Raw genomic sequence first — 27,177 nt, 5'->3', positions numbered from 1 at the left:
CTTTTCCTTTTTCTTCTTCTGAATAGCTTCCCTGCCCTATATCAAACAAGAAGAATTTTCTCCCAGAAGCCAGAATTCCCAACCTGAGGGACTCCTGGTCAGGGCACAACATGAAAGTGTGGTTCGAGGTAAAGAAAGTCATACGGATTAAGAAACTTTGTCGGAGCCTGAGAAAACTGAGAGAATTAACTTCTAGAGCTCAAACTGCTGAACTGTTATTTTTAAGTATTACATGATTAATCTGCTCCCTGTTTTCCGAGGCATGTGTAGTTGTAACTCGCTCCTCCTGTCTGCATGTCTCATTTAAAAACATTTGTTTCAAGGCATGCCAACTTCAAAATTAAGTCGCTCAGTAGAGCATAAGCAGAGCAATACATGAAATATCCAAATACATCAAAAGAAAAGAAACTAAATACCATGGATTAATGCTGTAGAAGACTTTTAGCCTGTAGAAGGCTATGTTAAAAGAGGAAGTTGTCTAACTGCCTCAAATGCATGCTGTTACACTGAAATTTCCCTCTATTGTGGTGTAAACTAACAGTTCTCACTAGAGTCTTTAATGACTTCAAATAGAGCAGCTTTTCTTTATGCTGTTATTTATCAGGATGTCTTACTATTTCAAATCAGGTACCACAACGATACAGGAGGGAAGTATAACGCGAGGAACTCCAACCAATAAAGTTTCTGTTGAGACCATTCCTTCTTTGAGAGGCTCCATAACTCAGGTAATTTTCCCCTTACTGAGAAGGCTGTAGCAAACCAGCATATTTAAACTCTCACCTTGAATGTATTTGCATGTCTGAAAAAGTAAATTAATATCAGAGTAGGAACTGCCTTGAAAAAAGAAATTTTAATACAATCAGATGGTCAAATCCCACTACTGCTGAAGTCAGCATTGCCATGATTTCATCTTAGAAACATACAATCATTTAGGTTGAAAAATTCTTTTAAGGTCATTGAGTCCAACCTTTAATCCAGCACTGCCAAACCCCCCACTAAACCATGTCCCCAAGCACCACACATACATGTGTTTTAAACACATCTCAAGATGGTGACTCAGCCACTTCTTTGGGCAGCCTGTTCCAATGCTTGACATATATATGAGTCTTTAAACTTTTTAAATAAAACCACCAAAGCCTTTGGTATACTTAACTGAAGGCTTATTAGCAACTTCCCTGAAAACACAGCCTGAGTTCAAATATTAAAATCAACTGTAAGCAGTCTTGCACAGATGCTATTTAAAGCCAAAAAGGTAAGTTAATCCCTTTTGTCTCATCATTTTTTAAATGCTCCTGGTTTGGTTGACATGGGATCTCTACTTATGGAGAGGAGCAGTAACAATTTCCTCTGAGATGGATAGGTTTCATTACTTTGCATAGGAATGAAACTTAATGGCACCATTAAGTATGTAGTGTGTTATCTGCCCCCTAAATGGTATTATAGGGTAAATGTTCTAGGCCATGAAATACTTTTGTAATATAGCACTCCCTATTCTTCTTTCTTTGTTTTTTAACAAGGTAGCAAATTGCCTACAAATGATCTTACCAATATTTAGGTAAAATGTCTAATAATAGAGGCAGAAGTTTAAGCCATACTGCTTGGTAAAATAATTGGTTTTCTAGATCTAAAATATGTTGTGGGTTTTGTTGTTGCAAGTTTTTTTTCCCCTCTTCACTGCTCCCTATTCTCTTAAATAAACACACATGTTCTGAATTATATTTGATTGATTTAAACGCAGGGTACACCAGCGCTGTCCCAGTCTGGCATAGCAGCTGATGCGTTATTGAAGGGAACTATCACCCGGCTAGCTACAGAAGACAGCAGCCCAGAAAAGTGCCGAGAGGAAGCTTCAGCCAAAGGCCATGTTATTTATGAAGGCAAAAGTGGGCATATTTTATCTTACGATAGTGAGTATTTGTGTATTCTACTGGATCAAAGTCAAGGCTACAGCAGGTTCTGCTTCTTTAATCCATAGCTGGAGTGTGTCTGCTTCCAAGTGGAGAGGTATAAACCGCAGTCACTGGGGTGCTGTCTGGGAGAATATTGGCCTGTCTGTGTTTTTGAGGGTAGGAGAATTAAAGTGATCCAGAAACCGTGCCTGTGTTCTGAGGAGTCTCCTGTACCATCTATTTAAAATATAGTTAAACTATTTAATTTCTGTGCCATTAATTTCCAATTTTTCATGGAATATTTTTATTTTGAAAGGTTAAATCACCAAGTTTAAAATTATCAAAATCAAAAGAAATGTATCCTTTAACTTTGAACTTCAGTTGAAATATTGATGAATGAGTAACTTTTAACAAACCATAAAAAAAAAAATTTTAAGGTTGAGATTTAATGTTACAATGTTATATTGAAGTTATGATGTTAAAATATTAAATGACCGGTGCTCTCTTTAAATGAGTGCTCTTGCATCCTTTTTTTTTTTTTATTGTCCATGTTTCCTAACTGTACTGTTGTGAATTTTGCCAGCTATTAAAAATGTTCGTGAAGGAACAAGGAGTCCAAGAACTGCACATGAAATTGGTTTAAAGAGAAGCTATGATACAATGGAAGGAAATATAAAGCAAGGAATGTCAATGCGGGAATCTCCGGTGTCTGCACCGCTGGAAGGTAAAAATGGCAGCTTCCAAGGTGTTCTGTGTTTTATCCAAACCTTTCTGCATTGATGTAAGAGTATTTAGAGTTATTTTATGGAGCAGACTGAAGGAGAAATTAGATTGAAATCTTACACCACTAACCAAATCCATGTAATAACCACTGCAATTAAAACATGCTGGAAATATGACTTGAATAGATACTAGTTTTCCTTTTTGTTTTGCTGCTGTGTTCCCGTAACTGCAGGTAGTTCAGGTAGCACTTACTCCTCTCTGTAGGTCTGACACATCTGACTGGCTCTTCACAGTCCCAGTGGGTTGTGTAGAGCTCACACAACACGGAGTCCTACTGGCAGGGACTCCATGGGCACACCCGATAGTTAAATATTGGTCTCAGCCATGGCATAGTAACTTGGTAACACATTGGCATGACCTTCTGCATTCCTGCAATAAACCTCTTCGATTATGCCAAGCAGGAGACTTGCACAGCTGCTGTAGCCTGCTTCAGGGCATCCCTATTATTATTTTGATTTAATAAACTGTAATCAAACTAAGCCTGCAAAGGTCAAGTCAGGCCTGTATAACTTTTCTGATTTTATTAAAAAATACAAATGCTAGAGAATGTTTCATGCCTAAACTATTGTGTCTTAAAGTGCATTTTGTCCCATCTTTGAGTAGGCTTTAAAGACTATTTTGTATATGTTTTTATCAGATGGAACGATATGAGTAAGGGGTTTCTAGACTGTATGTAGAAATTCAGCATTGCCTTTAAGTCACTGATGCATTTGGCTGGTCTTCAGGCTCTTTTGGCATACCAGAAGCTGCTCTGATACTTTTATGCTGTATCTTGTCACTCTGACACATTTTTTCCATCCTCAAACCGTGGAAGATTAGGAGTTCTTTGGGGGTTTGATTTGCATTCCTACTGTAGGAACAGTAAATTCAACCCTTCCCAGATGATTCAATGTGAACTTTGATTAATTGGAGGATGCTGAGGTATATTTTGGGGTGTTTTTTCTTTTTGTTCCGCTTACCTAGTAAAAAAAGGTGTTTATGATGGGAAGGAAACTGGAGTGTAAGAGAAGCAGTGACTGCTTTTGGGACAAGAGTTAAGCTTAATTATAAAAAAAAACCCTTCTGTTTTCCAAATCTGTTAAAACTTGCAACCGTGTAATAGTGTGAATATTTGAACTGGAAGATTATTTTTTTTAAGACAGGATGGTGTTTATAACATGTTGATACAATGCCTAGCATACTGAGGCTGGGCCCCCTGGGCACTACTGTGATGCAGATGCTATCTGTGATGTATGTCAGAAGGAGGAGGGGTTTTGTTGTTTTGGGGATTATTATTTTTTTTTAACACTTGTTTAATTTGCTAAATTATGTTCATTTTAATTTTAGGTTTAATATGCCGTGCACTGCCTAGGGGTAGCCCACATGCTGAACTAAAAGAGAGGACAGTGTTGTCTGGCTCTATAATGCAAGGTAATGTATTGCAGGTTTACAAAACAAGCATTAATTACATCCCAAAAAACTTGGATTACTGAACCTTAAAACTGTTATTGACAATAGTAGCTGTGTTAAAGGTGGAACTTCTTCTCTTAAACATGTTTTCAGAGCTGAGTAGCTCATTTCAGAAATGAGTAGCTTTCTGATATGCTGTATACAAAGCTAGTGTGCAAACATAGCGTTTTATTTCTTTTTGGAAAACAGATTTATTTATTTTTAAAATGAACACTTGGTAATTAGCACTTTTTTTTTTAATGAACACTAACAGTTCCCCAGACCTTTGATGTATGGTATTTCCTTTATTCCAGCATCTGAAGTAACTTGGGTTGCTTTCAGTAATATATTGAATAATTGTCCACTATTATTTTTGTGGTGATTTAATAATCTCATTTAATTTAGTTCCAGTAATGTGACTCTTTCTTTCTGTAAAAGGCACACCAAGAACAACAGCTGAAAGTTTTGAAGAAGGCTTGAAATACCCTAAACAGATTAAGAGAGAGTCACCTCCCATCAGGACATTTGAAGGAGCCATTACTAAGGGGAAACCATATGATGGAGTCACTACTATAAAGGAAATGGGTCGTTCCATCCATGAAATCCCAAGACAGGACCTATTAAGCCAGGAAAGTCGCAAGACTCCTGAAATGGTGCAGACGACCAGGCCAATCATAGAAGGCTCCATATCTCAGGTAAATACAAAAAGCATATTTTAAATACCTCCAGGGGTGGTGACTCCACCACCTCCCTGGGCAGCCTGTGCCAGTGCTTGAAAACCATTTCAGTGAAGTTTTTCTTAATATCTAGGCTTTACCCAGGGAAGCATACATCCATCCAAGGCATGAGCAAGCCAATTTCTCTAGGAGATGCGGTGGCTGCTAGTCGTACAGTAGCTTACAGACTCAGGAGTGAATCAATTCAGATTTAAATAATTACAAATCGAGAGTGTGTGTGTGTGTTAGTTTTAAGAAAGCTACCAACTTACAAAGCTTAAAAATATTTTCCATGTATTAGAAAAATCCTGTAGGGAACGCATTGCAAGCAAATGTGAGAGAACTGACAAATAACAATTGGTAAGATCCAGTTGTATTCCGTACAGATACGATAAAAGCAGTGAACTATGATATCAGCAACGTGAGATTTTTTTAGCACAAGTGAAACATTGGCAGGATAACCTTAGCTGATCTTTGTCTCCTTTTCAGGGCACACCCATAAAATATGAAAGCAACTCTGGCCAGTCTGCCATCAAACATAACGTAAAATCTTTAATCACTGGACCAAGCAAGCTACCCCGTGGAATGCCTCAGCTGGAAATGGTGCCAGAAAACGTGAAGGTGGTGGAGCGAGGAAAATATGAAGATGTGAAGACCGGGGATGCAGTACGTTCCCGTCACACGTCAGTAGTCAGCTCTGGTCCCTCTGTTCTCAGGTCAACTCTTCATGAAACTCCCAAATCACAGCTGAGCCCTGGGATTTATGATGATACCAATGCTCGGAGGACACCTGTGAACTATCAGAGTCCAATGTCCAGGAGTTCACCCATGATGAATAGAGTTAGTGAGGGTATGTTATTCCTATCCAAAGTAAGACAAGAAGTTTCAATGATTTAATTTTAAACTTACTTTTAAACTGGTTCCTGTAATCCATTCTACTTTCTTTTATTCTAACGGCTTCTCTCACTTTGGAGGCTGACTAGAAGGGATTTTAGAAAGCTGCAAGCTGTTAATTGAAATAAAATCTGCCATATTGTAGCATGGAGGTGGGAAGGCAATTCAGTTCCAATTTGCATTTGATTCTGGATCACATTTAGAGGGTTACTTACGAGGGTAATGTTTTAAGGGCAGAAGCTATTGCTGAATTGCAGAGTTATCTAGATGACGAACATAGTATGGTGAAGTGTAAGCAATCTTAGTGTCAGGATTTTTAGGTTTAGGATTTGGATTTTTCACCAGAGATAGTTTGTGATATAAAATATTATCTGTGTTTTAACGTATCAGATTGCAGCGTCCTCTAGAACATTCCTTGGCAGCCAGTGTATAATTACAGCTGAATTTTCTATGGAAAAATATGTATTTTATTAATTTGGGGTTTTCATTGTTTTTAGCTGGAATATCTTCTGGGAAGCCAGCAAATCACGAAAGGAAAAACACACTTACTCCAACACAGAGGGAGAGTGTGCCAGCAAAATCTCCAGTCTCAGGGGTTGATCCTGTAGTAACTCACAGTCCTTTTGACCCTCATCACAGAGGAGCAACACCTGAAGTTTATAGGAGTCACCTCCCTCCTCATTTAGATCCTGCTATGCCATTTCATAGGGCTCTGGATCCTGGTAAATATGTTTGTGTTGGGTTTTTTAGTTTTAGAAAAATCATATGATTTGCCCAGAAAAGATACCTTTAAATGGTAATTAGTAATAGCCAGATATAACTTATAAGAAGTTACATATATACACAGTGTTGTGGTTTGATTTCAGTTTAGCGGAGGTTTAATATCTAACCAGGAAACTTATTAAAAATACTGTTGTATAACACTCTAACTTTCTTTTAGAAGCTGCCAGGTTGCTGCTTTTTTGTTAATAAGTTCAAACAGTATTTTTAGATAAGTATTTGTGAAATACATCAAAAGCTTTCAGTAAAGCTACGCACAGAAGGATGCGGAAGATGCTGTAGAATTAAATGTAGTGAGGACCTGTCTGTTCAGGACTGTGATTTGTTCTCACTGAAAGATTGTCAGGTTAACCCTGGTGATACTAAATACAGTAGACTTCCTTTTAATCTATCCATCAGTGCCTTGTGCAAGGTATTGTAACCTTCCTCAGGTATTTCAGCCCTTCACATCTTCAGAACTTCAGGATATATATTTCTAATCAAGTCTCTTCTCTAATGCATATCTCCAATCTGGATTATTTAGCCTGCAAGCAGTGCATGAATTCAATAAAACAGCAGCATTGAAATGCTATTTTAATTCATTTGACACTGGCTAGGGAGAATTGATAGCACTTCTTGCTGAAGTTATATAAACATCTGAAATTTTCATTTGATATCACCCATACTGCTTCCTAAATCTTTTTTTGGGTTTGTTTTTTTTTTCCCCCTTCTTCATCCTCAGCTGCTGCTGCTTACCTCTTCCAAAGGCAGCTCTCACCCACCCCAGGCTACCCAAGCCAGTATCAGCTTTACGCAATGGAGAATACACGACAGACAATCCTAAATGACTACATTACCTCACAACAGATGCAAGTCAATTTACGTCCTGATGTAACAAGAGGATTATCTCCTAGAGAGCAAACTTTAGCTCTCCCGTATGCGGGAGCAAGAGGTATGGCTGTGTTTTTTCTGATGCTCTTTAAAGTGCATTCTGGACATGCATTGTGGTTTGGTTGGTTGGTTTGTTTTGTTACTGCTTATAAATATATGTGTGTGGATGGATGGATGGATGCATGCATACAAGTGCAGATGAGTACATCTGACTGGCTTTTGTGGATATAAAGGATAACTACGTATGTAATCAATATTGTTAAAGGGAAGGCTATAAGACTTAAGAGTGTTCAAGAAGCCGGACGGTTTTATGCTAGTTGAAATTGATACTCAGAAGCATATTTAACTCCAAACTTCAGAAAAGAGAATTATGTCAAAATGAGAGCATTTCAAAATGAAAATAAAAGCAAGAGCTAAAAGGGTAAGGTTTGTGAAAAACATGGTGATTGTTTGAAGATGTTATATTAGGGAGTTAGGAAATGTGTGTGACCTGTTGCAGAGTGGGAAAAAGCCTAAATCAATCTGGACATTTAACAGTAGCAGGAAGGAGCTATTTAAAGTAAAAAGACATCTTGCAAAAGTGTAACTCCTCAAACAGGGAAAATGGGAATTCTGACAAGTTAAATGTAAGACCATAAAGGTCAAAAAAATTAAGGAACAATTTATAAAGCTGAGTGAAGTAGTAACAACTTTAGATACACCAGGAGCAAGAAACTTGGCAAAGAAGCTGTAGGAACTGATAAATCATCAAAACTCAGAAGTAATGCTTTAGAAGATAAGGGCATTACAAAAAAAGCAAAGCAGCTTCTTTGCAACTCTCTTCACTGTGGATTTATATTTCTGTGATGGAGATTGTCTTTATGGGACATGAGTTTGAAGTATTCTTTCACATTGAAATGTTGAACAAAGCGTTAGAACAAAATAATAAAATGAATAGCTATGAATCCTTGGGGTCACACAGCATTCTCCCAGGAGTTACAAACCTAACAGGCAATAGTCAATCTGCCAGCTTGGTTCCTGGGTATGATAATCTGTCTATCGCTTAAATTGGTTTAGATAGTTATTGATAGAATGGATGATAGCAAATGTGAGGGAATTAGGCTGGTAGGACTGATTATCTTGGGGATAAGGAGTAAGATCCTGTAGGGTTTTAATTGGTTGGAAATGAAAGGATAAGTGGGTTTTGTAGTAGGAGAAGTTATATTGGAGTTCCAGTGGGACTTGCGCATTGTAGCATTTCATTTTGTTTTATGAATATTAAAAGTCTGGAAAAGGGAATCAATAATGCTGGGTAATAACATTTTGCTAAAAGGTAGGTTTATTGAATGGACATGAAGTGTATTTTTCCTACAGGCAGTTAAAGGGAGTGCTAGAAATGCAAATTCTGATTTAGTATGTTCCTAAATGGCTGGTTGCCAGATCTGAGAGAGTATAACCAGCTGGAATATAGTTCTGCACTTGCCTTAATCTTATATTTTTTCTACTAAACATTCACTGCTGACCATTATCAATGAACAGAATACGTAATGTGTGGATCACTGGTCTGTCCTTGAATGGCCATTCTTACGGGTGTCATCTCCTGACAGGAATTATTGACCTGAACAATATGGCTCCCACTATCTTAGTGCCTCATCCTGGAGGAACAAGCACACCACCCATGGAGAGAATCACATATATCCCTGGTACCCAGCTTACGTTCCCTCCCAGGCCTTACAATCCTGCTTCTCTGTCACCAGGTAAGAGCTCTTATGATTTGCTAATGTCTCTAATCATCTGACGTGCTGAGATAATTGACCATCTTTATTTAGCTTTCATCAATGTTTTGATGTTTTCTCAGGTGATGCTTTCTGCATGCACTTCTCACTTGGATAGCAGAAGTTTTCGTAATGATATCTTTTATAGTTACATTAGCAGCTGAAGGAGTGCTGACAAATTCAGAATTTGCTTCATTCTGACAGACCTCTATTTATAGTTATATGATTAGGATGTCACTAACCTGATAACTACATGTGTTGAAGGGTGGAATTTGGGTCTGTAAGCTGTCTAGTCCCTAATTGTATAGGAACCACTTTAGTTCATTTTAGTTCATAATAGTTCATACTAATTAGTATAGGAACAGCTTAAAGGCTGTTGAGCCTTCCACTGTCACTGTATGTTAAGCTTTTGACTTCCTAGATAAGTGGATAGTCTTGAGTGGAATGAGAATGTATTTGGGAAATTTTGCTGTGAGTGGGTGGCAGGATATGTTGATGTAAGTGTTTACAACAAATTATGTTTGAGTGTCTCTTTTTGCTACTTCATTTTATCTTGCGGACCTTCCAGGACACCCTACACACCTGGCAGCTTCTGCAGCTGCAAATGCTGAAAGGGAACGGGAAAGGGAGCGGGAGAAGGAACGGGAAAGGGAGAGGGAACGTGAGCGAGAGCGGGAAAGAGAACGAGAACGAGAGAGGGAGAGAATAGCTTCAGTCCCTGCTGAACTTTATCTTCGACCAGGTGAGTGCACATTGCTAGGTTTGGATCGGTTGTCTTGTAGACTGTGACTGCTCATTTTCTATAGCTGCTTTTTAGCAACATGCAGCTTATTAACAACACGTTACGCAGTTTGGTTTTAGTCTGCACTTAAGGCAGGTTCCTATTACCTAGCAGTTCTAGTCACAATTGCAACTTCTTCAAGTACCGGGCTTCTTGATCTTTCTCTCATACCAGTGTAGTACTTGGGGAATGGTGCGAATCCTGGTTATCACTAGCACAACTTGCATATCTGTTTATTATTATTATTTTTATTAGAGAGCACTGTAAACAGAATGCTCCCATTTAAACCTTTAATACATACAGTCGTATCCAGAGTGGTGGAGACAACTGGGAAAGGATGCGGAGGAGACTGCATTGATACATAGTTCTGCGTTGTTATGAGTGACCTATTTTTTCATACGTTTGTTCCCCTTTGCTCTACGTTCTGCAGGTGCAGAGCAGCCTGGCAGACCTGGCAGTCACGGATATGTTCGGTCCCCATCCCCTTCAGTTAGAAGCCAGGAAAACATACTGCAGCAAAGGCCTAGTATTTTTCAAGGAACCAATGGGACAAGTGTAATCACACCTCTGGATCCTGCTGCCCAGCTACGTATCATGTATGTTTTCTAAGTTACTGTTGCAGAGATACCTGTTCTAATATTTGAGCTTATTAAAAGGTGCATTTAGCCTGGGGAAAATACTACATGATGAGGATATACCACTATCTGATTGCTCTTGGATTTATTGGAAGTGATCCACTCCATTTTCACTAGGCCAGTTGGGATAAAAATGTAGTGTGACAAAAGCTTCACTTTGTTGTACGCATGATGTGGCTCTAGTTCTTTTTTTTTTTTTTTTCATGTGATATAATTCAAATATTCAATGTTTGCCAACAGGCAGCTCACCCCTGGAGCTCCCTCTATTACTCAAGGGTTGCCAGCTTCCCGTTACAATACTGCTGCTGATGCCCTTGCAGCACTAGTAGATGCTGCAGCCTCTGCTCCTCAGATGGAAGTTGCAAAAGCGAAAGAGAACAAACACGAAGGAACCAGGATAGAAGAGAATATGGGACGCCGATCAGCTGTGGTTACTGAACAGCAGCAGATGGAACAGAAGACACTGGAGGTAGAAAAGAGGCCTGTCCAGTGCCCCTATACATCTGCAAATTTTTCTGGTGGCAAGTCCCAGGGACAGACTTCATCAGTAGTCTATTCAGAGGCTGGTAAAGAGAAAGGACCTCCTCCTAAATCCAGGTACGAGGAAGAGCTGAGAACTCGAGGAAAGACCACAATTACTGCTGCTAACTTCATAGATGTGATCATCACTCGACAGATTGCTTCAGACAAGGATGCACGAGATAGGGGCTCTCAAAGTTCAGATTCTTCCAGTAGTTGTACGTATCTTAGTAACTATCTACTTCTTTGCTGTCTGTCTTAGCCTTTTAGGGAAACAATGAGATATGGAATGATTCTGATGTTTAATGATAAAATATTGACCTCTGTACAATAGAAACACTTTGCAGACAAACACAGGTTTTGTATATAGTGACTCAAGATTCTTGCAAAACCAGAGTTGTTTGCTTTATTTGGGTTCCACGCTACAACGTGAAATGCAGGATAGTAAGGCTAACCTTATCAGAAGTCAGGAAACCTAAAATTATTTGGTTTATGTTGGAACACTGTTTTGTGGAAGTATTTGTGTCACCATGGTTATCATGAGAAAAAGACAATGTTTTGATTTTCATTTCACTGGCGTCATTTTAACAGAACTGCTAGTGTTGCTTTGTATAGGCAACAAAAAATTTCCGTGTTGTTTACACCTTATTCCACAACCTTTGCTTGATATTCAGTATCCTCCCACCGGTATGAAGCTCCTGGAGATGCCATTGAGGTGATCAGCCCTGCAAATTCACCTGTACCTACTCAAGAAAAGCTACAGCCCTATCAACAAGAGACACCTAAACCTAGCCAGACAGAGAGTAAGTTTATCTGCATATGCAAATATTCTCACAATTGTGTTGCTTATATTTACAGGTCCGTGACATTACAATAAAATTAAAATATCTTGGGAGTCTTTAGGTGACTGCTTACCATATTATTAACTTTTCAGAAACTTTTGTTGCAGTGATGTGTGGAAAAACCAGAGCAAAATGTATTGAGACTGACTGTTGGCATTAAATAGATTACAGTGTAGCCAATGTAATAAGAAAATAATTTTCAATACATTATTTAAAATTAATGCATATTGGTGTTGATGCCTATGGCTTTTTACCTGTTGGTGTAAAGCTCAGACTGTTACAGTAGAGTTAAAGGTGAGAAATGAGCTGAAATTCACCTGCGTTATGGAATGAAGCTTTATTTATCTATTCTAAATTGTAGAGACTATATAAGAAAGGGGGAAAAAGTGGTTATCACACAGGATACCTAAAATCTAATGGAGAAACACCTCATCTTTTAAATTTGTAAGCACAGAACTTTCAAACCTTGAAGCTTCAGTAATATCATCTTAACAGAATGACCTTTTCTTCTTCAATTAGATGACCCAAACAGGCAATACGAGGGGCCGATTCACCGCTATAGGACACAACAGGAACCCCCTTCACCCCAACAACCTCCACCTCCCTCTTCCCAAGCAGAAGGGATGGCACATGTGCCCAGGACCCATCGACTTATCACCCTTGCTGATCACATTTGTGTAGGTTTATTTGTATGCATCATTTCAGATGTGAAAGGTTATATTTTGATCATGAAAACATGTGTTTTGGAACGTAATACAGATTCTGTAATTGTTAGCTTTACTTGAGGATATTATACAATAATGTGTCTGAACTTACAGTCATCTCATTTGTTGCAATCTGTCTCATATTGATTTAGTTCATGAATACGTATGCTGTGGTCAATGTCTGACCGAGATCTCTTTTCTATTTTTTTGGCCACAATCAGCAAATTATTACACAAGACTTCGCTAGAAACCAAGCAGCTTCTCAGGCCTCTTTGCAGCCTCCCACCACTACATTCCAGAATTCCACCCCTGCTCCAACGCCTGTTTCTACCCGGGCTAAGACATCGAATCGCTACAGTCCTGAGTCACAGTCTGTCCACCATCAGCGGCCAGGAGCTAGAGTGTCACCTGAAAATCTGTCTGACAAGACCAGGGGAAGGTAATGCATGTATTCAGTGTAACTGCAAATGTAACGAATACCCAAATATGATATTTGTACAAAATAGCACAGTGATCTCGAAGTATATCGAAGTAGAGATACCTTGTGGTCTCTTTCCAGGCAACATCTGTCTTGTACTGATTTTACAATTGCTTGGCTCCATAACATACCTTATAACTGTTTTTCCTTCATTTATGCTTAAATTCCAGTCTTTAGAGGGGTGGAGATGTTTAATTACTTAGAACTCAAATGACAACTCAAAGTCATCTTTTTGAGATCACCAAGTATATTAAAGCACATAACAGATATAATTAGACATAAGTAGTTGTGTAACAACTGGAATGCAATTACATGTGTTGACTACTGCTTTACACACACTAAGAGTACTTACTGTCTCTGAATTATGGATGTAGACCTGGAAAATCTCCAGAGAGGAGCCACGTCTCTTCGGAGCCCTATGAGCCAATCTCACCACCTCAGGTCCCAGTTGTACATGAGAAACAGGAAAATGTTCTTTTGCTTTCCCAAAGAACTGAGCCTACTGAACAGAGGTATGTGTAAAACTGAATTTTAAAAACATTATTCTGGATCTTTGTGCTGCAAACGGTATCTTTATTAAAGAGCAGTTCAAGTGATCTTCCTCGCCTACCAGAAGCAAGTTGTTAATCACTGTTGATCCGTTTGTAGTAGCATTCAAAACTTGCTGCTTGGGACTTGCTTTGGGAAGCCTGAATGAAATGTCATCTGTGCGTGTTGTCTTAAGTTTCTTAGTGCAAGCAGTGTGCTCTGTCATATCTGATAGAAAACATAATAACAAACTCCTTGTGGGTGCCAGTTCTATAAAACTGAAGTGGTTTTGGGGAAAGGTCCATTTTCCATAATATGTAATAAATAATTCAGGCTTCTCCTGCCCGATCAGCTTCTTGATTACTGTCCTGGTGAAACATGGAGGAATGCAGGTTCCAACGCTTGTGATTATAAAGCAGCTCAACACATGAAATACCACTAAGTTAAGGAGCTTAGTTTCCAGAAGGTGTGAAGGTGGGGTGTCAGGAGGTCCACGCATGGGGCAACCCTGTTTCCCAGGGCTATCTGTCAGTCTGCCAGACCTGCAGTGTAAACTACATGGGGTCCCTGGCAGACTGTGTCAGTGCTGGTGTTGTCAAACATCTGGCAGATGCACACTGCAATAGATGCTTCTGTCATTTGCTCTGCTACCTGCTGAAGAAGGAATAGCACCCAGCATGCTCAATATGTATTTATTTAAGCTTATGCTGGTGAAATTTTGGGGTTTTTTTCTGCCCCCACTCTGCAGTTACTGGCAGGGTTGTTACTGTCTGTGATGGATGTGACCTAGATGCAAAGGGATTTTCAGGGTCGTAGCATGGAAGACTGCACTTTATAGAATTTTAAGGATCTTGGGTTAGGAAGTCTCGTGTCTCTATTTTTAAATTTATTTTCAGATTATTTTTTAATTTAAGTATGGGGTGGCATGTCCTGGGTTTTTTGTTTGTTTCTTTCTTTTTTTTTAATTAAAGCTGATTTGCCAGATTGCTGCTGCTTAAACTGGAATATTGTGTCACAGTGGACATACAGTTGATCATTTCATCTACTTTTGAAAATAGTGCAAGCTGTTCATGACCCTGGTACTAGCTTAGCTTAGATTTCTCACCTGAATTTGTTCATGCTTTATTTTATTTTTTTTCTTAAAATTCTTTAAGTGGAATACTACTGCTTTTATCATCTTTATAAACAGCCTTAAAATTGCGTATTTTAAGATCTGAAGGTAAAACACAACCCTTGTCAGTTTGACATTTACTTCAGCAATTTTTTTTATGTTAATGTGACAGAAGTTATGTGCAGAATGTGTGCCAGCTACCGTGAATGTAAAATTGATAAGGGTTATGAAATACGGAATGTGGATCCTGGTGTGAATTTGTGTCATAGAGCAAGGGTGGCTAACTGGCAGCTCTTGAACCAGATTCCAGTTCATAAGATTATTTTACCTGGTTTCCCCAAATGTCTGAAATAGCTTATTTGCTTGGACCATGTGTGACAGGGTGGGTGAGCAGACTTAAAAAGGGATGCATCCTTTTTAGTGGCATGGTGGGGACGAAAGTAAGAAGATGATTGTAACTAGGAGGAGCAGCTAGGCTGAGTATCTGGGCTTCTAGCTTCAATATTTTGTCATCTACCAATCTGCAGTGCAAACTTCAGCCAGAATGCAGGTTGCAAGGCAGAAGGAGGCGCCCTGAGATAACTTTTAAGAGCATCATCCTGTACCAGTCCCCAGCAAAATGACACGGTCACTTTTTCTCTGAGTTGTAGAATCTTAAATGTTACCTGGATACAGCAGATGTTCTTAGAGAATGATTAGACTTGTCTAGTCCCAAAAATCCAGGCTGAGGAAAGAGTCTTAAAGCTCATATTAATGTTGGTGGTTTCTGCCTGGCTGCATTTGGAAAGATTTAAATGTACATCTTCAAAAACATTCTCTCTTTCTGACACATGTTGGTCTTGGCAGGACTGACTCTCGCTCTCCAGGTAGTATAAGCTACCTGCCTTCGTTTTTCACCAAACTTGAGAACACTTCACCAATGGTAAAATCCAAGAAACAGGAGATATTTCGAAAGCTGAACTCATCTGGTGGAGGTGATGCTGACATGGGTATGCAGGACTTGGCTTTTCTCTGAATTTTTCCAGCTTAAGCTTTATGTGACTGCTATCCACAGATGCCCTAACCTAAATATGTTTCATATAACATGAATGAATATAAAGCTATGAATATAAAACACATGTATAATAATTTATGACCAAAGAACTGGAATATTATTAATTTTTTTCCTTTTTTTCCTCTCTCTTTTTTTGGGGAATGCTGGTGTATATAGGACTGCCATATGTAAACTTTTTAACACTTACTTTGTGAGATGGAAATGGTTTCTGAAAACTGTGGAAAAAACACATAATTAACAAGAGTTGTTAAAATCTGACGTTATTTTCATTAACTTTGTGTCTGTAGTTAGTTTTGTATCAACATTAACTATTATGCATTTTCCTTTTTGGAAAAGTGTCTTGAAACTGAATGTTTTGTGTTTTGGCCCTTATGAATACGGCTGTTAAAAAGCCATGTTTTGATACAGTTTCAGTCATGGATACTGACATGGTAGAATATGATACTAGACCTATATTTTTGTTTTTCTCTTAGAAACCTTAACAGAACTTTGCAGCAAAATTACTGGTAATGAGAGCTTAAGCTGGTTGTAAACTCAGTGCCTAAGAAGAGTTCATCTGAAAGTGAACGTTCTTTCACTGAGCAACAAATTAACCTTGTTCTGAGAAACAAGGCTGTGTCAGTAAGAGTTGCTGTATTATTTTTATTGGATCCCCATTGTGTGCCCGATAGATGCTGCTCTGTTGAAAACTTATGTGCATGCTTGGCACTTGCCATTGCTGCTACTAATCTTTTCATTTCTATATTGAATTCAGTGTTATGGTTTAAAATCTTCATTCTCAAATTTGACATAATACAGATAATGTGGGAGAGGGGGTGGTTTATTGACTCCAGAGTTGTTGCCATTTATTTTTTTAATACGTGCAAATACTTAGTCTGTAAGGTTCGCATGTCAAAATTTGCATTTAGTGAATCAAATGCAGCTTTGCATTTTAAAGTCCACAGATTGTGAAATGTCAAAAGGTCAGTCTGCTTCCTGAAGTAAGATCTTTAAAAGAAGGTTAGCCATGACCATATAAGATACTTTTACCCTGATACAGATCATTTTCCTGAGAACACATAGAAGCACTTTCATCTTAGAAGATTGAGAAAGGAAAAAAATGAACATTGAAAATAGTTCAAAAGTAATTATACCTCGTCTGTTAGGACTAGTAGTGATCATTTACAGCGATCATCAGTACTGAAAAACTCAATGAAATGTTGTGTTTTAATTACAGCAGCTGCGCAGCCAGGGACTGAAATATTCAATTTGCCAGCAGTCACTACCTCAGGTAAGTTTTTCAGTAAAATACTCCAAAAAAAGTAAACCAAAAGTAAACCAGAAAAAGATCAATGCAAACCTTACACAGAGGTAGAAGTCATGAAATTGGTTAGCATCTCACTTAAATACAATTTAAATGAAGTGTAGTTCAACAAAACTTGAGCTTAATTTATCAAATGCAATTTACTTTATAAACTGGAGTATTTTAAATACTGGTATTTTTTTTCCTATAATACATTCATAATAAAGCCCACCAGCTTTCTGTGAGATGAGGAAATTAAATATAACCCACACTTAGTTACTGTGTTAAAGAGGTGAGGCAGAGAGTTGTACTCAATGTGGGAGATAACTCAAGATTCAGATATAAAAGTTGTGCCACAGATTGACTTTACATTATTTTGGTCAGTCGTTACCCCTTCTGTCTTTTAACTGGAGAAATTACTGATCTCCATTAATTTAGATGGAGGGCAAGCTTTCGGAATAAATATTTGCCGTGTATCACACTTCATAAGGCAAATTAGTATGGATTATTAATGAGAGAAATATTCTTCTGGTCTCCTTTCTTACAACTGAATAATAGCTGCAGATTTTACTTAATATGCTATCACAATCAGCGCGCTCAGCTTCCTTTGCTATTTAAAAAAACCCAATAAAACAGAAAAATTTACCCTTTTGCAAAGAGTCTGACACTCAGTGGCACCACTGACGTAGCCCTTCAGTGTTGGCATGTCTAACTTGTAGCCATTGTGAGCTGCTTTGGAGAATGTAGCTTTGTGTTAAAAACATTCTCATCTTTGGTTGTTTTTTACCCCCCACACCTTTCTGCTTCTAAAATCTTTTCCCATATCCCTTTGTAATTTCTCCGAGATATGGTTTTTTGCCACCCCTCCCACATTTTCCTGTATGTTTTCTTTTATCTCCCAGGTGCAGTCAGTTCTAGGGGTCATTCCTTTGCAGATCCTGCCAGTAATCTGGGTTTGGAAGACATTATTAGGAAAGCATTGATGGGAAACTTTGATGACAAGAGTGAGGAGCATGGAGTTGTAATGTCACAGTCTATTGCGGTAGCACCTGGCACTTCCAGTGCTGCGGTACCAGCAAGTAATGAGACGCGTAGGGAAGAAGCTAATCCGTCACCGAATTCAGGTGAGGTCTAAATATTTAATGGCCGTGAAGAAATACATAAATTAAGTGCCTGAATGAACTTGTCGCTGAAAATCAGTCTTTCCTCTGGAAGTGATAGAGATGCTGTTTCCATTGCCTGAAGTGGTCTTGGCTTTCAAAATAGTGCTGGTGACTTCCGAAGTGTTAGCCACTATTTCTTGGGAGAAGGACAATACTAATGGAATGGGGAAGAGATAGCAGCGTGTATTAGGTACCTGAAGCTTCTTGATGGTTTGATGAAAATCCACGTGTAGCACATCACCTATAAGGAATACGCAACAGTGGGAGCTACCTTGAACTGAAAACATCCCCCTTCCTGAAAGTGGAAATATAACCCCATTGTGATAAGAATAGGGTTTTTCTAGCAATACTGTGTTAGAAGACTAGCCTGTATGGTCACCAGTCATAGTAAATCATTTCAGAAGGCACTAGTGTGAAACTCCCGTTTGCTGCTGTGTGATAAATTACAGAAACAAACATACAGAGGCTAAAATGCAGTGGAACATTTTTGTAAAATCTGTCCCTTCTATTTCCAGGAGGGGGAGTCAGCAAGCAGAAGCTAATCGGCAAGTCAAACAGTAGGAAGTCCAAGTCTCCAATTCCTGGACAGGGATATTTGGGAACCGAAAGACCTTCTTCTGTCTCATCTGTGCATTCAGAAGGGGACTACCACAGACAGACTCCAGTGTGGGCCTGGGAAGACAGGCCTTCATCAACAGGTAAGAAATGGGTTTCTTTCAAACCGAACAAACCAGATGTGGTATTTGTAGAAGGGTCAGATGTAGACATATTAACACTGATACGTGGGTCAAAAGTTTACAGCATATGACGATTTTCTGAAACAGATTTTCTGCTATTGTCACAACCAAAACTAGACTGTCTGTCAGATGCAGATCTCTTGGAACAGCTCATGTTTTTGACTTGGAGAAACTCTCTTTGATTCAGGTTCAACACAGTTTCCTTACAACCCGTTGACGATGAGGATGCTCAGCAGTACACCGCCAACATCCATTGCGTGTGCCCCGCCGTCCATGAGCCAAGCAACCACTCACCAACAGAACAGGATATGGGAGCGAGAGCCTGCACCACTGCTTTCAGCACAATATGAGACTCTGTCTGACAGTGATGACTGAACTATGCAGATTTATTTTTGTTTTTTTACTTTGCGGGTCAAAAAAAGAAATCTATTTTTGACTTGTGCCCATAGAGACTTTCCAAGAGAGCAAGGGCCACAAAATGAAGAATTGATGGAGAGTCCGTTAAATGCCTTCTGCACAGGCTGTGCGTTGGAGGATTGTGATCGAGAAGGTTCACTTACTAAAGATAAATATGTAAAGAGTTTTTAAAAAATGTGGACTATTCCTGTTCTACATCTATTTGTAAAGAAAACCATAATGTCTTTAAATCATTCTTCTGTAAATAGAGAGTACTTTTTGCAGTGTTTTTTCCCTTGCTATAGTATCTGGTGTACTTATGTTCAAATCATTGCCTAAACTTTGGGGGTCATTTTGTAATTTTTTTTTTTTAAGCATTTTCTCCAGTGTAGAGTACTCTTCATAACCCTAGCCTCCCTACCAGTCTCACCTAACCATAACCCTAGCCTCCCAACCAGCCTAGCATCATTGCCCATTTAATGCCGTGCCACTTCTTGTGCAGGCATTGTGCTTTTATATATTTTTTTTTTCCCTAGACACACTTTCTCAGTGGTGTTCAAGCTCTTGTGAAAATGTTGATTTTTAAGACTGACCCCTTAATGAATTCTGTACATTAACATAGTCCGGTTCGCTGGAATAAGATGATATATTTCTTTGAATTTTAAATTCTGCCACATTGTAAATTTTTGGTGCAGTTGATTTATTTAGCAACACTGCAGAAATATTATTGCATGGGTATGTTATGGTTCATTTTTAAAAGGATAAAAAAAAAAAAAAGAACAGCTTCTGGAGGCATACCTCACTGTTATGCACACTGGGAATTTTAACTGTGCCCCAAAAGCCTATCTTAGTGTTTTCTGTTTCTGCATTTATGCAGTCAGAACAGGCTACTACATTTTACTGTCATATTTAACCACAGCAAATGGCTTATCTGAACAGAGGCTCTGGGTGGGTTGATAAATCCTTTAAAAAGAAAAACCTCTACATCCCAAGTTTAAATAAAACAAAATGCTTTTGTAGAATAATTGAGCAACACACGAGTCAACTACTTGGCTTCTGTTACGACCAGTTTGAAATAGGTACTGTGACTTTTACCTTCCTCCAATATGATTTTAAAGTTTTTATGTAATAATTATTTTGAAGTCTTTCATCCCCATCCCAATCCCTAGTCCTACAAGCAAGCTTTTGGTGGAAGTCTTTACAAATGCTTGGCTTAACTCCTAAAGTGTGCAATACTTCGTTAGGGTGATTTTTATTTTTAAATTGTATATGGTACTAGGAGAGTCTCCTTAATCATTCATCTATCAATGATATCTATGATGTGCTTGTCACTCATGTATATGTACATCTGGTTAGTGATACCACAGGGTGTCCTGACATCCATCTTCAAAAGCATCTTATTTTTTGCTGCACTGACCTCAGGAAGTGAATTAAAATCTCCTGCGGTAGAAGGACTGATTTACAGATAGCACTGAGTTGGAGGGTGGCATGGTATGTCAGATTCCAAACTGCTTTTGCATCTCCTTGATGAACAGAGTCTTTGCCTTGAAGTTATTTTCCAGTCCAAATATTTTTAATTTAACACTGTATTTGCAATACATTGTATGGAAGGTATAATGCAGCTGTGTAACCTTAAGCCATGTAAGCTCTACATCTTATGAAAGGACTGTAACGGTCCAGTTACAAACAGGAAGATGTACAGAACTATTTATCAACAGCAAATTTACTGAGTACTTCAGAGGAAAGCTTTTCTGCCCTCAGTGTGAAAAAGGAAAAAAATAATCCAAAGGAACTCATTTGGAAACTTGACACTGTGTTGCAAATATGGAATTATTGTGCTACTTTTTGAAACACTGCATCAGGATAGATCAGTCAGCAGTCTTAAATCTTGCAGTCTTTCTCAAAGATAGATTTATTTTTTTTTCTCACCCTCCCATCCTTTACCCTTCTGGCTCAAAAGTAGGGAAGCTTTCATCCTGTTTGTAGACCTGTGCTCTTATTTTAACTTCTTTGTTCCCACAACACCACGTACTGGAAAACACGTTGATCTGCCCTTTTTGTAGATTTGAATTTGGAGCAGAGAGTTAAGTTCCATTCTAAAACTCACTTGTTCTTACTTTCTTAGTGTAACAAATACAAGGTAAAGAGGCATGTACAGCCAGATGTCTTTGCTAACTGTACAGTAAGTATAGCATGTTCATTGCAAAGCTTCATGTTATTGCTGCTGCAGCAGCAAGACAGCCAAAGTAGGATAGTCACTTTCTCCTAAGATACAGCTTGAGTGGCATTTGCACATAAGATGTTGCTGCTTTTTAGTTTGTTATCAGAGTTCTGACTTTTCCAGTGTAAAAACCTCTCCAGAGCCGAAGTTAGGGTTTACCACAATTCCAGTAATCTTCAAGTATGGAATTACATCTGACCCGTTTCAAACAGGAAGGTGTTTGTAAATCATGTTTACAAAGTGTAGTTTACTACAAATTTTTAACTGATTTCTGATCAGCGCTTTCACAATGCTTTCATCTTTATATGTTTTGTGATTCTGATATGAAATCATTTAAGACTTGAAAAACCCATGCATCATAAAACTCAAGGGTTTTTTTTTTTTCCACACAATGTCTTCAGTAGACAGTGACTTCTGGATTCAGACCAATCAATAAAGGGGATCAGTTCTCCATCTGCTTTTCCTGTGTCTCCCTCTTGTTTTGCAGCATCAAGCTATGTTCACAAGAACAGGCAAAACACTTCCCTTAGGGGTGCTGCAGGGTTCCCAGTTAATGTTGCTGGAGCATCTAAGGTCTGCCACTTTTAAAAACCAAAATCCAGAACTTTAAAAGTTGGCTCTAATGTGTTACAGGCATGCTTGTACTAACAGAAAGGCTCTAACAGCCATATTTTTACTTCCTAGCTTGCTGAGAACAAAGGCTGTGTATGTGACTTATGTTCATTGAAGCTGGAAAAACTACTCTAGAAAACCTGCGTGCCTCTTCTTAGCTCAAAGTTAAGCTAATGCTACTGTAAGTAAACTAATAATGATGCAGTTAACAATAAGGGTTATACCAACCAGCTGAAGTTCTTACAAATGAGTGGTTAAAATGTCTGTCGCTTACTTAGTGACAGAACTACAGGTAGTTCTACTGTCCTAGCTAAATATGGATTTGATAACTTCTGGCTTAATTCTCCTTTGGCTTTAACATTAAGCTTCCCAGCAGGGCAGAACTGAAATTCTGTTGTATAAGCAGGCTGTTCACACTAGATTCACATGAAGGCATGTAGCTTACAGATGTGACCGTTTGTACATACCATCTTTTCCAACGGGAAGCCTTAGCATTCTAGCACTGACCTATCCAAGGAAGGACGACAGCTTTGGCACACAGTGTGCTCTTGACTGGGGTAACAGAGTGTTATTTCTGACAACAGCTCTGTTTTGGTAACATAGCCTCACCCCTCCTCCAAGAAGGCACAGTTCTATCTTTGGATGCTAAATACTCTGAAGAAAAAAAACCACGCTTGATCTTCAGGCAAGCTGTTTGAAAAGGACACGGAGCTTCTGTCATAATACAGGTACAGTCTGTGAAATGCTGTTGAAGTTATTACATACTTAACTGGTAGCACTGACAAGAGTACACCCTGTTGTGCTAACCAGCATGTAAAGAGGGAGACAATTCCTGCCTGTTCTCTTTTTCATGACTTAGCTTTAGTAATGCTGTGTTTTGAAACTGAATACTTTTGTGAACAGTCAGGAGTAGCAAATTACTTAACTGAAAGTATTAATACCAGGCTAGACTCACACTTTGCTGGCAGTCAAGACAAAATTAAATCACTAGCATAGCAGGTCACTCTAACCATAGACTACACCACAAGTTTACATAATTAAGATTTCACAGCTTTATTTTGGGCTAAGCTGTTAAGCAGTAGCAGCCCATCTATGTTAAGCAGTAGCAGCCCATCTATGTTAAGCAGTCCTTATCGTTGCTGTTCCCCTGGAAAATTGCACCAAACTGGTTTCAGGCTGCTTATACTGACCAACCCTTGCTGCTGTGAGCCACCTCAAGGTTGGACTCTGTGGCCCAACTTATTTGGAGCCCTTTCTCCTCTTGGCCAGCTCAGCTAGTTCTTCCTGGATATGCTGGACAGAAGCAACATCTCCCTTCTCTTGTGCCTGCTTGAGAGCTTCTTTGTACACTTGCTTTGCTTGCAGAAAGTCATCTGGAGCAAGAGGAAAAAGCAGCATGGCTAGCCAATTTACGTCACTCATTTTCAGAATTCCCTCCCGAAGCTGACCACATGCTAAGGACAAGTAAGGACTACTTGGACCACATCAAGAACTAGGGAGGTTCAGAAGACATTCAGCATAGGATGCCAACTACGAGAGCTAGAAGGCAGCAGTGACAATGGGACAAGGTGCTGCTTCAGTATTAAGATCTCACAGAAGCAAGTCTCAAGCATGCCTTCTGTTCTTTTGGAACCAGTTACTGTATGTACAGACGGGACACAGGAAACAAGATCCCCAGCAACCTTTTAAGTCAGGTGCACCAGTACTGCATTTATCTTGGACAGGATCCTTCAGCAGCTGAATTCAGTTGGAACACAACACAGGCTGCCTACACAAAGTCAGCAGGCCTACTGTTTAAACTAAGAACAGTAACACAAAACTAACCCTGTAGTTCAATCCTACCATACAGGTATCTGCAGTCAGCACAAGCACAGTGACATGGACTGGATATTTATTTACCTACCTTTGTGCATCAGAATTGCTGCCAGGTTATTCAACACCATGTGCTCCTCAGGGTGATGAGTCTCCTTTGCCAGCTCAGCTGCCCTCTTCACATAGGAGTATGCCTCATCATAACGCCCCTGAGCATCCAGTACAGTTGCCAAGTCATTCATCAGGACCACAGTCTGCACCAGGACAGAAAAGGAAGCCTCAGAGGAAGACTTGTGTATTAGTCTTGAGCAGTGGAAGCAGCACGTTCATACCCCTGTCACACTACTAAAAGTAGTATTTCCCAGAGAAACCTTCAGTAAGAAGTTGTCCTACATTTATATATTACCATGCTGTACGCTCATTTTTAATTGCAGGAAAACAATTTAGTGCTGCGTATGTCTGATGCCAGCAAAGCTGCTTTTAAGGCTGCCTCATTCTCTAGATTAGCCTTTCTTTCCCTAGCAGTCCAGCTACCATTGTACAAGTCACCTGTGGATGAGTCTCCCCCTGAACATCATTTGATATCTGCAGAGCCTTCTCATACATTTTTTGGGCCACTGAGAGCTCGTTAAGGTTTAGGAGATAGCGAGCATAGGAGTCTAGGCTCATCCCAAGCAAGAGACGGGTGTTGGCCTTTTCTTCAGCTGCAAATAGAGAGAAGTGGAAGTGATCACTTCTACAAGACCAAGCAAGAGTCTCCATCCTACAAGAGCAGGAAACTCACACAGTTTGGATTGACATGAAGATGGTGCTTAGGCAATACGAAAGCAACATCAAGGACAGGGAAATGGAGAAAAGCCAAAGGAGAGAAGCCTTTGGCAGACAAGGCAGTCCCACCTGGTAAGACATCCTCAGGCAAGTCCTTTTGCTTGGCAATCTTCTCCTCTAAGGTCAGGATGCAGAACTCATAGCCCGCCAGGGCTAACTTGTGCCTGCAAAGTGCAACAACCGACCAAAGCAAAGCTCCTTCGTGAATGTGAGCACCTTCAATTGCTCATTCTAGAGGGCCTGTAAGACAACTGTTCCCCTTCACTGGACCCTTCTTGCCTTCACTGCTCTCCTCTTCTTGATCATGGCCTGGACCCTTCTCTTGACCCTTGGGCAAAAGGATTCAAGAGGTGGAGAGGGCCTCCCCTCCCCCCAGACAAGGCCAGCTAAGGCAACCCCCACCAAAGCTTCACTGAAAAAGTAAAGCTACAAGTTAGTACCAGCCACCAACTGCTTCAAAAGCCTTCTCTCCTGCAAGGTATGGATTTAAGACTAAAGAGCTACGTCCTCTGTGGCTGCTTCTGCACTAAACTGGGCAGGTCGTAACAGCCATCACTGTGCTATGTGACAGTGGGTCGAAACCTTTAGGTTGATGGTAACTTGTCACATCAAAGCTTCCTCAGGCACTCTATACTTGAAGAGCCTCTGCTTGGCTACCACTGCCACTGTGAAGCAGAGACAAAAGTAAAAGATGCCTTTAGCAGGGAACTCACTGTTTCTGAGCAGCGTAGATACTGGCCAGCTTGAGGGACATCTCAAGGACTGCATTGTCATCCTGCCACAAGGACACACAATGCAACTGTTATTCTTCTTGTGTTACCCCGATAGAAAGATTACTTTGTCAGAGAACTAATTTAGACACTAAAAATCCCCATTCTGTTGTCTCCAAAGCTCCAACCATTAAAGCAAGTACCTGAGAAGCTGGCAAGCTCATAGCTAGTACTGCCAGTCTCCAGTAGGAGGTATAACAGCACAAGAAGTAGACCAAATTGTTGTGCACCACTCTGCTAACGCTTCCAGCTGAAAGCTTTTCCTCAGAAGGACATACCTCCTTTGTGTCCCCGGCAAGCAAATAGCTCATACTTGCTTTGTAGAGCTTTTCTGCCTGAAACGAGAATTTTGAAGAGAATACTGAGGAATGATGGCACTTAAAAGATCTCTACCCTTCATGGAGGCAGACTACCAGAAGAAATGTGTCTTAGGGTTTGTGGCATTTACATTATATGTCAAGACCAGTTAGAAGTGAAAGGCTAACCAGAGCCCAATGGTACTGCCAAGCAGTGGTTCCTTTCAGTTTCTGCTTTAGGACTGCTACACCAGCAAGGAGTTTACACCTTTGTGCCTTCAGGCCTTTCCAGGATTCTCCCTGGGACAGCCACCTAAACGCTTGACTGTGGCATGTGACAGTAAAGTACTCCTTCCCTTGTGCACTGTATTGGAGCTCAAAAATCTAAGAGTGGAAGCATCCCAGCAGCATGCAGGGCCCAAGGCAGATTATTCTGCTTCACATGCTGGGAGGTCTCTGCTGGGCACTGCACGCCAGACCTTCAGGAGCTTCCACATGACTTAGAAATCTTTAAACCTTAAAAAAACATCAAAAAAATCTTAGACCCTCTTAAAATTCGGGGGCAGGGGGGAAGCCAGAGTTACTCACATTGTCCAGCTGTCCCTGCATGAAGGCCACGTTTGCCATCTGGAAGAGACAGGGTGCGCTGAAGCCCCCCGGGGCTGCGGGCCGAGCCGCACCACAGCTCCTGTGCCCAGCACCCGGAGCACCCCAAGGGCACCCAGCGCCCGCCGCCTCACCATGCTGTAGGTGTAGACGATGGCCTGCCTGTTGTCGGAGCGGTGTGACAGCCGCAGGGCCCGGTGCAGGAGCTGCTCGGCCTCCCCCAGCTCGCCCTTCATGACGCTGAGCTGCGGGGACAGGGAGAGCCGGGGGCTGCTGGCCGCCCGCGCCAGCCCCGGCCCCCCCGCCCCGCCGCCTCACCTTGGCTCGCTTCAGCAGCTGGACGATGGCGTCCTCGCCGTCCTCCTCGGGGTCCCTGGGGAAGAGGGAGAAGGCTGCGGGCCCAGCGTGACAGGTGGCCGGCCCGGCCCGGCCCGCCGCGGCCTGCCTCCCGCCTCACCTCCCAGGAGGGCCAGGGCCCCTCCGGCCGGCCGGGTCCCCCGGCCCTGCGCGGAGCCCGACCAGCCGCTGCGCTCCTCCCCGCGGGCCCCGCCGCGCCAGGCGGCCCGGGCCGGGGGCAGCCCCGCGGGGCAGCGCCGTGCGGCCAGGCGGCACAGGGCCCGCGGCAACGCCGCCGCCAGCATCCTCCCGCGGGCCCTTTAAGAGCGCGCCCTCGCCACGTGACGCGGGC

General features: G+C 40.6%; 2 protein-coding genes across 6 annotated transcripts in view; one reads left to right on the top strand and one right to left on the bottom strand.

Annotated features, from left to right (window-relative positions):
* The window catches only part of NCOR1 (nuclear receptor corepressor 1), a 73,779-nt gene extending 53,400 nt beyond the window's left edge, over nucleotides 1-20,379 (top strand). For all 4 annotated transcript variants that reach the window (XM_055795151.1, XM_055795150.1, XM_055795152.1 and 1 more), the window contains 22 exons: nucleotides 27-128; nucleotides 628-725; nucleotides 1,739-1,907; nucleotides 2,473-2,613; nucleotides 3,999-4,082; nucleotides 4,539-4,795; nucleotides 5,306-5,666; nucleotides 6,208-6,432; nucleotides 7,212-7,421; nucleotides 8,947-9,096; nucleotides 9,683-9,856; nucleotides 10,326-10,491; nucleotides 10,771-11,267; nucleotides 11,724-11,852; nucleotides 12,411-12,568; nucleotides 12,817-13,034; nucleotides 13,448-13,585; nucleotides 15,559-15,701; nucleotides 16,983-17,036; nucleotides 17,951-18,172; nucleotides 18,727-18,909; nucleotides 19,136-20,379. In XM_055795151.1, coding sequence (XP_055651126.1) covers nucleotides 27-128; nucleotides 628-725; nucleotides 1,739-1,907; nucleotides 2,473-2,613; nucleotides 3,999-4,082; nucleotides 4,539-4,795; nucleotides 5,306-5,666; nucleotides 6,208-6,432; nucleotides 7,212-7,421; nucleotides 8,947-9,096; nucleotides 9,683-9,856; nucleotides 10,326-10,491; nucleotides 10,771-11,267; nucleotides 11,724-11,852; nucleotides 12,411-12,568; nucleotides 12,817-13,034; nucleotides 13,448-13,585; nucleotides 15,559-15,701; nucleotides 16,983-17,036; nucleotides 17,951-18,172; nucleotides 18,727-18,909; nucleotides 19,136-19,323 — 4,067 coding nt within the window. In that variant the 3' untranslated portion in view covers nucleotides 19,324-20,379. The remainder of the gene's footprint in view (nucleotides 1-26; nucleotides 129-627; nucleotides 726-1,738; nucleotides 1,908-2,472; nucleotides 2,614-3,998; nucleotides 4,083-4,538; nucleotides 4,796-5,305; nucleotides 5,667-6,207; nucleotides 6,433-7,211; nucleotides 7,422-8,946; nucleotides 9,097-9,682; nucleotides 9,857-10,325; nucleotides 10,492-10,770; nucleotides 11,268-11,723; nucleotides 11,853-12,410; nucleotides 12,569-12,816; nucleotides 13,035-13,447; nucleotides 13,586-15,558; nucleotides 15,702-16,982; nucleotides 17,037-17,950; nucleotides 18,173-18,726; nucleotides 18,910-19,135) is intronic.
* Nucleotides 20,380-20,895: 516 nt separating this feature from the next.
* TTC19 (tetratricopeptide repeat domain 19) lies at nucleotides 20,896-27,155 on the bottom strand. 2 transcript variants are annotated; one of them, XM_055795157.1, is made up of 10 exons: nucleotides 26,947-27,155; nucleotides 26,808-26,881; nucleotides 26,624-26,734; nucleotides 26,472-26,510; nucleotides 25,866-25,922; nucleotides 25,531-25,592; nucleotides 24,887-24,981; nucleotides 24,539-24,693; nucleotides 24,081-24,243; nucleotides 20,896-23,550 (listed from the first exon to the last, which is right to left on the bottom strand). In XM_055795157.1, exons 1-10 carry the CDS (start codon nucleotides 27,128-27,130, stop codon nucleotides 23,417-23,419), a joined length of 1,074 nt encoding a protein of 357 aa, XP_055651132.1. In that variant the 5' UTR covers nucleotides 27,131-27,155; the 3' UTR covers nucleotides 20,896-23,416. The 2 variants fall into 2 exon arrangements, with proteins under 2 accessions (XP_055651132.1, XP_055651131.1); XM_055795156.1 differs by having other exon boundaries at nucleotides 26,808-26,862; nucleotides 26,947-27,151.
* Nucleotides 27,156-27,177: the final 22 nt, after the last annotated feature.

The sequence above is a fragment of the Falco peregrinus genome, chromosome 2 (assembly GCF_023634155.1).
Source record: "Falco peregrinus isolate bFalPer1 chromosome 2, bFalPer1.pri, whole genome shotgun sequence".
NCBI classification, from domain to species: Eukaryota; Metazoa; Chordata; class Aves; order Falconiformes; family Falconidae; genus Falco; species Falco peregrinus.
Note: the sequence above shows the minus strand (reverse complement) of the source record. Positions and strands in the feature narration are given on the sequence as shown.